The sequence below is a fragment of the Colossoma macropomum genome, unplaced genomic scaffold (genome assembly GCF_904425465.1).
Source record: "Colossoma macropomum unplaced genomic scaffold, Colossoma_macropomum, whole genome shotgun sequence".
Lineage (NCBI taxonomy): Eukaryota > Metazoa > Chordata > Actinopteri > Characiformes > Serrasalmidae > Colossoma > Colossoma macropomum.
The window spans coordinates 21,273,893-21,289,899 of NW_023494793.1; the positions used below are offsets into that span (position 1 = coordinate 21,273,893).

At 40.6% G+C, this 16,007-nt stretch overlaps 1 protein-coding gene across 2 annotated transcripts in view; it reads right to left on the reverse strand.

Moving 5' to 3' along the window:
• The window catches only part of fbxl17 (F-box and leucine-rich repeat protein 17), a 335,686-nt gene that overhangs the window by 165,291 nt on the left and 154,388 nt on the right, over nucleotides 1-16,007 (reverse strand). The window contains exon 8 of one of the 2 annotated variants that reach the window (XM_036578785.1): nucleotides 12,449-13,992. The exons of the other annotated variant lie outside the window; for it this stretch is intronic. Coding sequence (XP_036434678.1) covers nucleotides 13,989-13,992 — 4 coding nt within the window. The 3' untranslated portion in view covers nucleotides 12,449-13,988. Of the gene's footprint in view, nucleotides 1-12,448; nucleotides 13,993-16,007 lie in introns of those variants that run through there. 2 annotated transcript variants of the gene reach the window in all.

Below are 16,007 nucleotides of genomic sequence, written 5' to 3' on the forward strand. Positions count from 1 at the left end.
CATACTGCAATGTCATCTATAATAACTGGTCCATATTGATTTGTCCTTTCATTCATTAAATTCAGACTATAATGGATTATAGTTGCTTATAACAATCCCGAAATCATTGCAGATCAATGCATCATGATGCTTGGATGCACTTCTACACCCCTACTGCCTACAGAGGTGAACACTGTGAAAATCTCTTCGTTCGCTCATGACGAGGATTATATGGCCGACAAGCCTAACTTCACTTATTTTCACGCCTGTCAAGAGGGAGTGGAGAACCAAAGCAGCTGGATTTCCTGTTCATTCAAATACTCCTTCAGGGCTTCTTTTAATGCTTTTAACTCACACTCGGCTGTAATTTACAAAATTCCTCACCTCGAGTTTTTAGCACTTAAGCCTTGTGAAAACCTGAGAGAAATCCTGAAGATCTACAGCTGCGTTTATTGACTTTACTGAGTGCGCACTGTCTTTATAGCCAGGCAAAGCCTGGTGAAGATCCTAGCTTAAACATAATGGAATCTCTTTTCATCCACACTATATAGAAAGAGCTGTCCTGAACCAACATATTAGCTGGGAGCTAATTACTAAAGCACATTTTGTTATGCGGAGATATAACTAGATTATGCAGCCACTCGCAATAATCCTTTGACATGAGTAGCGCAAGGTCGTGTCGGTGTATTAAACGCTGCTCTCCAAACAAATTATCAGGGCCGTTTCTATTGCACTGAGCAGGCGCTGACCTTTAAGGCGGACCCTCCTATTAAAAACATAATGGCCATCCTGAAAAACTCTATTTGAAAAGCAGGGCACTGTACAGTGTCTAATGCTGCCCTGAGGCAAGCGACGTGGACTATATCTTGAAACAATGAAGCACCAGACAATTTTCATCTTGAGTACACATGGTTTGGGTTATGAGCAAACTCTGATTGTAAAATGCTTTATGGCACAACGCAGCCGGAGGCTCTTTGTTTTCTTGGCTTTGTGTTTCACTCACCTTGGCACCGTATACTCATACGTGCACATATGAATGTAAGGATACAGCATAAGTAACAATTCGATCACGCACAGCGCACTTTTAGAATAAACCGATCCCGTCGCAAGGGAAGAATTTTGAACCAGGTTTTGAGAGCATGCTTGTTAGCCCATCACATAAATAAACCGGGGCCTATTCCTTTCCTAAGGCTGAGCCAGCATTCTCCATTAACAATCAGTTCCACATTCCAAACGGGAGGTGACATGTTACATACAGCAGAGTCGCCCATCTCTGGCACAGCCGTGACAGCGCACGGTCCTAACGAGGTTGGAAAGGTTGCTACTGTGGTGTAGGATTCAGGGCTGTCAAAGCCTCGTGTACAAACACGCTTCTCTCACCGCAAAGCCAAAATTCCACGGAATTGACAGCGAACAGTTCCCACTTAAGTCCAAGTGCACTCTGATGCTGAAGAAACACGGAACACTGAGTGAAAATGCAGGGTGCAACTCCGATATAATAAAAAGTGTGTGCAGAATGAGCAGTGATTGACAAGTGTTGGTGTGTTGCTTTCCATTGACAACGCAGGAGAAATAGACTTTATACTTTGTGTCAAAGATAATGGGATTTTGTAGAGACAAATAAGGGTGTGCTGAATGATAGCGCAAAGGCTCTTTCGGCAGAAATGTTTAACAGTAGAAACAACACTGCATTCTGGTAGACTGGTGCCTTATCCTTTAGAGAAACTGCATTCTTTGTAAGTGGGACAGCACTCAAAATATTAGTCCAATTTCATGGGAAAGAGAAACAAAAGTAGAAGTTACTTTCCCCTCTGCACTCTCTATCTCTCCAGAGATTTCTTTTCTCTTTCAATGCACATTAAGATTCATTCTGATAAGTGGACCCACACTTAATCCTCAGAAAAACTAAACCCTCAGAAACCCAAGCATTCATTTTGTTGATTATTGTTTCCTTTTTAAACTGTTTTTTTAGGAAGTTTCTCGTTATAAAACACCAATGTTTTTCTTTTGGAGTGGGTTTTAGGGAAATGTTGCACAAAATACATGATATACATGTATATCATTGCAGTCAGAATAAAATTTTGTAAAGGTAACCAGGAAAGAAAAAACATAACTTTTAATGGAAGTCAATGAGACACGATTTTATAAGACATTTTAGACCATTTCTATTCCATTCAACATGAAATTCTGACAAAATATAAAGGGCAACTCATATTTTAAAATAATGTAAAAAAATACAATTGACAAAAATGGAGATACAAGGTTTTGTTTGGCCACGCCTACATTATTGTATATTAGAGGTCTGGCACTCCCACGGATTACCGCAGGACCCGCCACAATATCTTGCAGTGCAAATTTTCAGTGCAGCGCGAGGGAGTGGGCAGGAAACCAGCCCACTGCAGGAGGGAGCGGGAAAAATGATTATGATTTTTTTCAGGAGCAGGATGCAATCTTGCGGGAGCGGAACCGAAACACAGTCCTGCACAGACCTCTATTTTATATCTAAACAGTAAATTAATTTAATATTTTAAACTGTAGTGTGAATTTATATGCTATAAATAGAGATGTCTGCAAAAAACCTTCCCATTTCTTAAATTCCTTGCCACAAAATACATGATCCAGCTCATAAAGGGCTTAAAAACTAGCTGATGAGCTGGATCAGGTGTTTTGGGGTTAAAATACTTGAAAATAAGTGTGGGGGAGTTGGGCCCACTGTTTATAGTGGCGAAAACGGGGATCTTGTGCAAATAATGCTGAAAAGTCGTGAACAGTACAGTCCATGGATGCATTTTTCCAATACTGACAAACACTGCCTCAAAGATGTCATTTTTTAAATCATTAAACACTCATTTAAAAACATATTACGTGGAAAATTGCTCCAAAACACAGAGTAGAAATGTAAATAGGAGGTAGACAGGTTATTTGGTTTTGGCATGCTGTCAAATTCAGAATATTAATATTTTTCACCATGAGCGACATTATCAGGCAGTTTCAAATGTCAGCTGTTGGGAGATGGTGTTTTAGCAACATTAAGTCAGACACAGATTTATTACTCTTCAAAATAATCATGCAACAGTTTACGATTCATATTTTCAGACTGTTTCTTATGAGAAATAAAATAATTAAAGAAAACAATATTTTGAGTGTGGTCTTTGGATTTATCAAGCAAGGGCAAAAAAAACATGCATGACAAAGCTCTAGGTTTACAGTCACTGTGCATTTCCAGAGAAAGGACATCTGCAGGGCAAGAGGGCGAGAGAGAGCACAAAAGAGTGGGAGAAAGAGATTGTGTTTCTCTTTCCCATCACATTCCATCCGTAATGAGCTGATTGGTCTGAGAAATCCAGGCTAGGGTTTTTGAGGTTTATTATTCTTCTTCGAAACATGGTGAGAAGTTGCCATGTAAGCCTCGTAAAAAACTATGTAGCGTTACTGTCTACCGGGAAAGTATGTGTGGTTGCCCATGAGGTCACAGTGACAAGGGCTCTGGAGCTAGTAAAGTAAAAATAAAAAATCCAATGATAGGTTTATGTCATTAGCTCACCACAGTCATGTGCAAGAAGAACGAGCTACTCAATCTCTCCGTTTACTGTTCAGGAACATCATTTGTGAAACTGAAACCTAATTTAACTCATCACATCGATTAAAATTACACTGCTAGAAGTTGGTGTTTATATTGCAAATAAAAAAACAGCTTTAAAATAAGAGAAGCAGTACTATATAGTCGTTCACTGCTTTGTGAAAAGACCTGATCTTGCTGGGGCCTCCATGTTCTGGCCACTGAGAAAAGGAAAACACAAGTTTTGCCATTAAAAGTAAAAGCATCTTCTTTATGAGTTCGTGCAATGTTTTCTGACTGTCTTTTCTTTTACAGTGACCTGTTATTATACAGATTTGTGTTTCACTCGGCCATTGATGTCTGCTTTTTAAGAGTGTGCTGGAACATCTTGATGTGGTTAAGTAATGATGGGCCCAGGACGAGAAGCTGCTTTCAGTGTGTTGGGAGTTCACTTCACTCTGGGCCCACTGAAAGAGTCACTTCACCCAGCGCTGGATGGGGAAAACAGCCTCGTCTTGGCTCTGTTTCCCGGCTATCGGCCCAGCACTGAACCCTCAGCCATGGCTTAAAGAGGGAGGAAAGGATTTCTAAAGTGCAATCTTGGAAAATAAATGCAGTGGCTACAACAGTTCATATGCGTAATTATCATTCAAACTTTGAGATCACTAGTCATATTGATTATTGTACAGTGTAAACTGAAATACTGTAAGCTAGACATAAGAAGGTATTTAGTATGAGGCATTCTGTGTGTTAATGTTATTATGAGATAAGTAGTACTTTCATCTTTAAGACATATCAAAAAATCAAGCTCCACTCTTGCTTCAGATCTGAAAAAAATCCACAGGTGTTTCTGTCCATCCTTCCACTGTGAGAAGACAACAGTCTAGAGCTCAATGGCACTGAATGTGTAGAACCAACTTCTAAGACTTTAACTTTCTGTTTTATGCTTTGTCCTGAAACATGAAAACAAGGTGAAGTTACTCATATTACTGATATTACCGGCAACAATTTTGCATGTAAATGACACTTCAGACTCAACAAACTTCAGTGATCAACAAATGTACCATGCAGGAGCTGGAAATCTTTTATCAAGAGAGAATGAATGGAACTTGCATCTAAATGAGAGGACTACAGTGGCGGAGTCATAGCAACAGACTGTAAGCGAGTCAAACTTGGAACTTGAAAATGTGCTAGTAGCATTAACAACTAATAAAAAACAGGTGGTGTTCACAATAAACATGTTATTGGTGTGTTGATTTTGACACCTCTGAATGTATATATTTATACATATATCTTTGGCCCGTCAGTGGAAAACCAAGGATGCTACATTTAGCTCGGAAGATTGGTTACTAAAAATAGGAGCTTCTTGATTCTGAGATTTTAGAAGTCTTGTTGAAAGAGCGCTTTTCGCCATTTAAACCGCTGCCATTGATCTTCAACAAAGAGGCAGAGAGGGCTGAAAGATGGGGAAGAGAGGAAGAGCAAAGGAAAAAAAAAGATAAAAACAAACCCAAGCTTCTGTTATTGACCCTTTTGGAGTAGCAGGATCAAAGGAGCATCCCCGGCCCCAGCACGAGCTCCGCCTCCCTCTCCACTTCTCATTACAGCTCCACCCTGACCCTGGCTAACACGATCTGACGCTGCTGCAGAAATAGTATACACACTGCTGGGTGCAAAAAAAGAGCAAGGATTGACACACACACACACACACACACACACACACACACACACACAAAATGCTCACGAAAAACATATTTACAGACATTTTCATGCATACTGAGACCTTTCACTACAAAATTCATTAAAGACGCAGTACAGTCACTCTCACAGCCTCTCTCATGCACAGATACACACCCGCGTGAACATAAGCACACAGTGCTTGGCAGTTCTCCCAAGCTTTAGCATCGTCAGAGAAGCTAAGGAAGCTGCCAGAGTTGACTTTCACTTCAAACAGCATGGCAAACGGCAGCCACGGAGGCGTGTCAGGAGATCAACCGGCAGGCCGGCCCGAGAGGGAGGCCTTTCTGCATGTTAGATTAGCAGCACGCAGGCACATGATTGGAGCAAGCTGGATGTGATTAGCGCCAGATACTCCAATCAGTAGGAGCTGCCGCAGATGCTTGGCAGGGAGAACGTGATGCTGAAATGATTATATGATATGATATATGAAATGATAATTGTCTGTAATGTTAAAAAGCTTGCTTCAGGTGTCTTCTACAATAAAACACCAAATAAGCAAGCTGTTCAAAAAAGCTCTGCCCAATGAAACACAGCAGAAAATAAAAAAATGGCAGTTAACATGTTAGGCAGGAATTTTTCACCAGTTTCAATATTTCCCTTATTTTATCAGTTATTATTTAAAATTCGATTCTGCTGCTCTTTTCACTGCAGCTGGATTGGTCTTATTTAAGGTCTTATTATTGGTCTTATTATTTCATGAAAAATTAAAATACACTTTCTCTCTCTCTCTCACTCTCCCAAAAGCCAATCATAACTAGTCTTTTAGAGAGGAGAACCTTCAATTAGCTGTAGTCTATTTGCAACAATCAGAGTTGGATACTAACAGAATACACATAACAGCATTACATAATCATGACACAAAAAAGGTAATTGTGTTCTGTTCTGTTCTTTACTTAAAAGCAGTGATCAAATTACAGATACATTAGAAAAACAAAGGTGATTACTTGCAGTAAACCAGCTTACTACGTTTCAGATGGCAAAAAAATAATATTTCCAAACATTTCCACAGGAGACATGACCTCACTTCACCATTATCTGTTGTCTGAGTGGCTGCCATAGCAAAGCCAAGCTGTCCAGACAATTGAGTCTTGTATCAAGCGTCAAAAAGATTGTCCTCTACTTTGTCAAGCTGAAACAGGGCTAAGGACACCCAAGCTATTTGTAAAAACACTCAAGGTTTTGGCCTGAATAAGGAGATGAAAGTCTCCATGCTGCTTTAGCTTTTCCGAATGACAAATTTTGCGCTAAATGTGGGTGGGGAGTGAAATGTGAAACCTATACTGAAAGCTCAGTATAGGGGGCGATGGTGCACTTGTCAATACCATCCAACCGACAATAAGCCTGTTGTGGACGTACTGCAAGTTAGCATGGCTGAAAGTCCCAACAAAAACATTAAGGCATGTAGATGTGTGGTGTGTGTGGAAAACACATTGTGTTTGGTTTAAAAAATAATAACAACACTTCTGAATCAATTAATTAAAAAACAACCCCTTGCAAAGGAAAAAAAATTACGTCAGCTAATGATTTTTCTAACTGGTCTGGTTTGTGTTAATGATCATATTGGGGACGTAAAAAACAGCAAGGACTAAATGAAACAGGGCAGGATTTAAAGGGGGCGTAACAGTATTCACAAAGGACTTCACCTCAATCCACATTCAAAACTTTAACAAGTGGTCCCCAGATGTCTATTGTCGTTACAATGTCATTGCTAGCCCCTGCAAGACTACCTACGGAATGGCAACACTTAAATTTTGTGAGGAGCAAAGAATCTCTCTTCAAGAAATCTTTTATCATTTTGTTTCATAAAGCAGTGCAGCTTTCTGGTTTGCCTTGTTGACAGCATGCTGAAGTATATTTACAAATATATACACCAAATACATTTATGCCACAAATGCTAGAAATGCTAAAAGTCAATCATCTATTACTGAAGCGTTAGCACCCAACTCGCACTACTTATTCACTTAACACTTATTTACCGTACTGTGATAATCTGTTGACTAAGTGCTGCAACAATAAGTAATGATGCTTATTTTTCCTGTTAATTATCAAGTTTAGTGCAACTGAAGTGTGTTGCTCAATTATTCATTGCAAAGGTATGTTTCCCAACATCTTGGAACTTCAGTTCCAACATGTACATAATAAGTGCTGTTGTTTTTTTGCTGATCTTCTGGCATATCAGTCACCAAGCACAGCCACAGACATTATTCTAAACATATCACAGACCTCTATATTATCGCTGCACGCACAAACGTATGGCCGAGTGACAACAGCAGCAGAGCTGTGTCAATGAAGCATACAGCTGAACAATCTCACATGCTTAGTTATTTATTTACTATAATTACAGAGCCACAATACAAGCCAAAAGAGACATGACTAATCCCTGCCGAGAGCGACACCTAGTCAGGCTGTGTGTGCAAGACAGCGACAAGGAGGGAGTGATGACACACACACACAAACACACACACCTCAGCCGTGACACATATTTTTGCTTTTGTGCTGGCTGAACTACCCGGTTTTTAATCCCTTTTTGGGGCAGCGTCCTGTGCCATATGTACAAACCTGTTTTCGTGTGCCAGTAATGGTATTACCACCTGTAGCAACAGCCCTGCCTGGGATTCAACTTGTGACGCCAGCTTGCCCATTCCTTGACAGCCTGGGAAAAACAGGCACACCAAGTCTTGGCTGCTGGCTGTCCATCGCTTCACCTATGCCCTCCAAATGTCCTGGCATGGGCTCAGCGGCTCGGAAAAACAAACGAATAGCTGGATCGAGCCAGGTTTTAGGTAGGAAAGCCATGGAGTCCATTTTATGAAGTGCCACAAAGTTAAAGGGGCCCCATATCATCGAAAACTGAATTTTTTCGGTTTTCTAAAATAAAAGAGCTTGACACGAGAGTAATGCTCCTCCATGTGGCAGACTGGAGTTTGATTCCCTACCTCGGCAAGCACACCACACTAAACCAATAAGAGTCCTTGGGCAAGACTCTTAAAGCTACATTCACTTAACTTGTAAGTCACTCTGGGTAAGAGTGTCTGCTAAATTCTGTAAATATAAATAAAAGTAAATCAGCCAAACTGTGAATTAAGTAAAATGCAACTGTTGCTCCAATTAAGTCCCCTTGACCAAAACAAACCTTTTTAATTCTTCATCTTATTAGCTACTAATCCCTAATCACTAGTAAAAAATTTGAGCATTTTATGGATAGGTACTGGACAGCATACTCATTAGCTGTGTTCTAAAAACAAGGCCTGCATTTCCAGAGTGCTACATCCTTAAAGGCTGTTCCAGCCTGAAGGATCCTTTGAACACAACTGAGAAATGCAGCCTACATTCTGATTATTTTCAAGGGCGTTACTGTAGTATTCTTCTAGGTCTACTGTCGCCCATAGTCCTTTGTGCATGTGTCTGACCCAATGAGAAATGCTGACAGATAAAACTAAATCCTACATGTGAAGTAAAATGCAGAATAAAACATACAGTGTGTATTTCTTTAGTTATGTATCTGTTTAAGAGGTTATAAATTGAATGCAGGGTATGAAATGAACCTGCTTTCAGTGAGTTGACCACGTTTTAGCTTGCAGGACAGCACTGAATTACAAACACAATATGTAATACATAAAGCCTACAGACTTCTACTGTACATGAGGATGGTGCTAAAGATGACCCACTTTTTCAGCTCAAGGTTGGCTTTTGCAATGCAGCTATTTTATTAAAGCATACAGTCAAAAGTCTAGAAATATCTGTAAGACACCAATGGTATATTCAATATGGTAGCCTTCAAGATTTCTGGCTCACCAGGAAAATATATTATGTCTTATATGAAAATGTATTATGTGCTACAAATCCAATTCCAAAAAGTATGTGAAATGCTAACAAAAACATAAAGCAGCGATTAGTAAATTCTGTTCGAAAACGGTTCAAAACACAACATTTGACATTTCACCTTCTGAGCTTCATTGTTTTTGTAAATATACACTCATTTTAAATTTGTTGCCTGCAATATGTTCCAAAAAACTTGGCACAGGAGCATGTTCACCACTGTGTAACATCACCTTTCCTTTTACTAGCGCTTAATAATCATTTGTGGACTGAAGACAACAATTTGCCCGGTTTTGAAAGTAGATGTTTTTGTCAATCTTCAGCCGCAAAATCGTACAGGGACTTAGTTGTCTTATATTGAGCTTAATAATGAGACACATGTTTTCAATGGAAGACAGGTTTGGACTGCTGGTAGACCAGTCTAGAACCAGCGTTGTGATCTGGACGTCCCTGAAAAAGATGTTGTCTAGAAGGCAGTCAGAGGTGTAAGTAACAAATTACATTTACTCTCGTTACTGTAATTAAGTACAGTATACCCTGTAATGGTACTTTTTGGAGTATAATTAAATCATAGTACTTTTACTCTTACTTGAGTAAATTTTTAATGAAATACTCAGAAAGCAAAAAGAACGAAGCGCGGTTAAATTTAAAAGATTCACCAATCAAAAAACAGAAGGTCCGGCAGGAAAAACACTACAGAGATGTCCAGTTTAGTGGAGAAGGACAGAGGAGAACTGAACCAGCACATACGAGGAACAGACCGTGTCTAAACGGTCATCTGTATTCATTTTCACATGAACTAAAGAAAACAGCGTTATTATCAGCGACCAAACACGAAACCTGATGAGATCCGCTCTCACAACTCGACTCCAGCCTGAGGAAGCATTAGCCAAGCTAGCTAACCCGAGCTAAACAGGTACTGTGTTTACGGTTTTCTTCTTTCTTTCATAATGTTTATTAAACTTAAAATCTGTCGCGTATATTTTATTACAAGTGTCTGTCAGTTAGCAGGTGTCACCCATATCCCACAGTTTACCGCCTAGTTTAGCTTCCGTTTGAGATAAACGGTTGTGAACGGCTGTGAGACAAGAACTCTAGTCTAATACAGGTTCTTCATACACTCTGGACAGTGATTCTGTCGCTCTGTCGTTGACTGGCCTGATCTGATCCCTCCCTACCTCCCCACCTCCTCCCTCTCTCCCTTCCTACCTCCCTCCCTCTCTCCCTCTCTCTCGCTGTCTCTTCCTCTCTCTCTCTCTCTCTTTTCCAAGGCCAAAACTGAAAGAATAGAACTCCTTTCACTAAGGCTAAAAATAAAGCAGGTGAGAAGCCTGGCAGGGGGGCTAAGAGCTCAGACAGAGAACCATGAGCAGAAATGCAGATATGCAAATCAGCTGCCTGATTATTGAACTAATTATTTGCAAGGGCGAAAAAAAAATCCTGAGCAAATTATATACTCCGCTAACTGACCGACAATGAGTGCCAAAGATTTGTTCCTGTTCTCATTTCTCATAAGCTGAAAGGCGGCGACGGCACACAAATGCTGCACATACATCAGATAGTGTCAACTAATGTGATAATGGAGTCACACAACCGCAATTACACTTGTTGCTTCATTCCCTTACAGTCCGGCTGCATTCCAATCTCGCCTAGAAGAGTTAGGCCAGATTGGGATCCCGAAATGACGCTGGCTTCAGACCAATAGCTTTGGTGCTCATTAGCATCGATTCTGGCATGCTGGACAGGTCGCAGTTGTGACTGGCTGATGAGGAAATGGTGCTAATATGGCAACTGAAAGAATGTTGGCACATGCTAGTGCAGAAGTTCTGCAACTCAGAAGTAAAGGAAGAATCTGGGGAGAAAGATAGTGCCAATTAGATCACTAAACTTTTTATGTTTGTTTTTCCCTTACGGAACTGCCCTGTAGGAAAAATATTGTCTTTTCTACGTGTACAGGGCTCTATTACTCTAAAAAAAGTCTTCTGCATAGGGCTGTTGTGATTAATCACTCATATTTTATTTTTTACCTTGAGGTCCACTATTTGTGATGTTTTATGCGCTAAAATGGTCATAATTCACTTTTACTTGACCATTTTCCAGAATTAAACAGGCGTTTTTTGTTACTGTGCCTTTAAGACTGATCTAAGATACATTAATTATTTTCTGATTGGCTGCTCGTATTATGGCTCATTCAAAACACACTCACTATTGCATTATGATCATTTTTTATCATATTTTAAAATCTCCTATTGTCATGTCTTCAAGTACAAGAGCCTGACAGACACAACCATTTATGTACATTTACAGAAGGGTGACAAAGTACAGGCTATACCTGAAAAACTTAAAGTTAATAAACACAAGTGCAGATGCTTCCAGACATGTGTACTACATGATAGATCCTACCAATTAACATCCTAGCATGCTCTATGGCATATATAAAAATGCTGAGCAGGCCCAGCTGACCTCGATTTTGGATTAAGATGGCAAGAGATGACAATAGTTTCAATGACAAAGACTGCTCAACTGGCTAGAACAGTGACTGAAGTGGCACCTGCATTTAGATCTATGGGAAAGACATTAGTAAACTGAGTTGGAAATTGAACATTCAATGACTGTGAGGCTCATGCAATAGTGTGTACAGAAAACCAACTCAAGTGACTCTAGAATGCCAAAGCTGTACAAGATCAGACTGTCAGGAAGAACAGTCCCTCCACAACTACAAAGAGAGGGATATTATAGAAGGGTTGCAGTTCACAAACCCCTACAGAAATGTGTGAAAAGGTGACATGGTCAGATGAGTCGCCCTTCACCACATTCGCAACAAGTGGGTGAGTGCACGTGCGGTGTACAAAGAGAGAATGGTATAGGCCTGAATGCTCAAACCCTCTAACAACAGGGTCTGGTGGCTCTGTTAAGTTATGTTGGGTGCATTTTGCTGGCATGGTTTGGGTTCACTTGTCCACTTAGAGCAGTGATCACCAACCCTGATCTTTACATTCCTGCAGAGTCTTGTTCCAACAACAATCTGCCACACCTGCTTCACTGATTAACTTCAGTCCTTGAGTGACTGGATCAGAAGCATTAGTGCTTTATAAGGGGAGGGGAGCATGTGAGATCCAGGTTGGTAAGGGTTGTTGGCCACTGCTAGCAGGAAGGGTCGCTGCAAATCAATACAGTTATTCTAACTGATCACCTTCTTACTATTTGTATCCTCACTGGAGTTGTCTCTTCCAGGTTGGCATCCTGGAAGTACCTTAGGGTACTGAATTCTGGTGTTCTGGTGACTTGTGGTTGCCTAACACCTTTCTAAGACACTCTATGTGTTTTTTTTCTTCATCATTTTTCTCCATCTTTTTTCCAATAAAGCAATCCAGAATCTTTTTTTTATTGTTTGGGCTTGTGAGAGTTCTTATTACTCTACTGATTGTCAAACTAATCTGCAGATTCCTCAATTACTAACACAGTTGACAGCCAAAGCCCTACTTCTGCAGGATATCTTCACCCTGTGGTATATGAATAGAGCAGAGTTTAAAACTTAGCCTGTATGACTGCACGGTGCCATGCGAGAATACTCTAATTGCCATACATGAAGGAAGGATCTCAGATGTAATCCCAACACAGGCAGACGTGCTACCGGGATGCAAGCTTCAGAGACTTCAATAAACACACAGGAAGTGATCCAGATGCTGAGGTAGCAGGCTCTTCTTTCGAGGTCACATTGCTGCGAGCACTCCAGAAACCAGCAGAGGATTCGTGAGGATTAGAAGGATGCGGAGGAACAGGTGTGTGCCTTAAAGCGCCGAAAGTGTGCCAAAGACACGGGCCTATTGAAACACTCCATCTGAATGCATCTGGGATCGTAACAACTCTGAACAAAATGGCTGAGGGAGGATCAACTACTTAAGCAGAGTTTTGAAAGGCCTACATGAACATTTTCCATGGCAATTGTGAAGGAAGTGAAGCTCTTGAATGTTCTATTTCTGATTGATTGCCAAGACCACTTCATATATATCACAGTTCAGGGAATTATGCTGCCCGTCACATTCAGAGGAACTGAGTGTGGCAACAAAGTCATTGCGCCCTGAACCCTTGCACTTCATGAAAATTACAGACTCTAAACACCATTTCCCTAATCCCAGGCCCCAAGGCAACACTCGTGGTACGATTGTATGATTTAAAGGGCTCTCTGGGGGCTCAGGCGTCTCAATGTAATTCGCCCTGTATTCATCTTCTTCCACTCACATTAACTCCCCCTTTCGCTCCATTTTGACTCTTCCGCAATCTGAGCAGGAACGATAATCAATATGTAAGATCCCTCTTTCTCTCACCTCCTTCCATCCGACGCTCTGTGATAGCCTCTCTTCAGCTCGGCCTGGTAAATCATTTGAGCGGCGCATGCTGATGGTTCTGGACACGTCTTTTTGAGGAGCGTCCGGGGCGATCATTACCCGGACAATCTGATGGGGCGAGCATTTCAACTTGCACGCAATAACACAATCAATAACTCGGGGAGGAGATGAGCATTCTGTCAGAACCCCTCGAAAGGAGAATTCCATGAATATTTCCCATCAAGAGCGAGACTAAACACTTCTGACGCTCCACGGGGCGGCATTATGAGATCACCTAAGAGTTTCGGAGTGTAATATTGGAATTGTTTCTCGACAGTTCACGCCAAGGAAGCTGTTTGCCTGTACATACAAGCGTATCTCTGATCACTCTCTTTCATTTCTGCAGAAACATAGACTTCTACACATGGTTCCATTATATAGTATTAGAACAAACCCTACTTCGATATTGAAACACAAGAACTACAGCAAGTTATTACAATATAAAGGAACAGAACACCTAGGAACAAAATTGATGTTACAGAGACCAATATTTGAAAAGCACTTCACCTGAGGTTGATTACATCGAGGGATCCAGGACAAACAGCACCGGCACAGCCAGGAGAGAGGGAGAAAGAGAGAGAGAGAGATTTTGATTAGCTATGAGCTACGATAACAATAATGAGATATAAATATTCATAGGGAACCTAAGTGCCCAAGAGGTTTGCGATTTGTGATTGTTAGACTGATAATCAAAACGCTGCCCAAGAGTATAGGAACGCATGATCATTCATCATTATGCTATGTACATCATAATGCCAGAGCAAAGTTGATGCCAAAACTGTTTTAAAGACATACATAAAAACAAATATACATTTAAAACTGTGCAAAAGTCAGAGACCATCTTTTGTTTATTTAATTCCCAGCCAAAAGAGCCATTAAGAACAAGTTGTTCATTTTTCTGAAGATATGTCTGGGGAGACTGGACTGAATGGGAAAGCCAAAGTAAAACAAATAACAGGAGGTACTTCCAAAAGTGAACATACAAAGAAAATGGGACTCAACAACAGTGCAAGACCTAGTAGATCACCAAAACTGTCACCACCAGATAATCGCACTTAAAGCTTTCATCTTTGAAAGATATGAGAAAATCAAGCTCAACTGCTTCAGACCTGGAAAAAATCCACAGGTCTGTCCATCCTTTCACCATAAGAATACAACTCAACGCTATGGGCCTGAAAGGATGTGTAGCCGAGAAAAGGAAAATGCTGCGGTTTTCTCAGAACAATGGACTCACCACCCCCTGAGTCCAGACCTCAACATCAATGAATGTGTTTGGGATCCCTGAACTGCAAGAAGCAGAAAATGCAACCAACTTCTAAGACTGAACTTTGGAGGTGTGGAAAAAAAATCCTTGGTTTCTCTGAAAAACTGAAAGCAAGCCTTCCAAAAAGAATGGAAGCTGTGATAAAAGAGAAAATATCCAACAATTTGACATGATATTTAGACAGAATTACACAGAATTGTCTGCGTAATTTTCTGTTACATATGTTTTCTGCTATTTTCTGGATGCTGAAAAATGAATTACTTAATGTCCATTCTGACCAGAAATCAAATAAATGGTCTGACTTTTACACAGTTTTGTATGCTGTATAGAAAAGCACAGCACATTCACAGACATTATGTTAGTACATAAGAAGCCCAGCACCAGTCAGGTCTGCTGCCACATAACCTTGGCCTTAAGTCTTTCAACAATGGTAGCAACCTATGCTGAGTTACCATGCATTGTAAACTCAACCAGGAATAAACCGTTCATCAGTCCTCTTCAAAAAAAAAAGTCTTGAGTCTATTTCTGATGCAGCAAAAAGCCTCATTGTTCTCTCACTGCCTAAGACATTATCTTAGCAAAGATTAGGTCTCCTTCCAAGTTCAGATGTATTAAAAGTAAAGTAAAAAAAAACTTCTATGACTGTGCATGCATGCATGAGCAGTCTTACAGGGAACGTGAGAGGTGTAGTCTTGAAGGTGTTGACTGAGAGAAGAGGCTCAATAGCTGGAGGGGAAGTGCTTAGCCTACAGGGGAACGGAGGGTGGGGACGCAGAAAGAGAACAATTAGGCCGGCTTTCATCATCAAACAAAGGTTAGATTTTCATGTCAGAAGTGTTTCGTCAGGTTTGAAAAAGCACCGCACCACCTAGCGCACGTGCTGCTCCCATTTAGTTGTGTAGCCAAATGGCATTTACATCTCAAAAAGCCACGAGAGCGCCGGTTCATTAAAGCTTAGAGTGGGATAATTGAAGAGTCCCTCCTGATATCCGACGAAAGGCGAGGAAAACTTTCTGTGCAAGGTGACAATCAAAAAGATCCAGCATTTAACTCTGCATCCAAAATTATGAGAAACGATCCAATTAAAAACGACACCGCCAAAACAATAAATAATACATGCAAGTCTGACAACCAGAGTGTGCCCGTGCAAAACCTGCCCGTTTTACCAACGTGGGCGGAGAGGGAAAAATAAACAGCTAATTAAAAATGTTTATGCTAAACAGGTATTTCAGCTTGGTGGTCAATGAACGGTTGGACG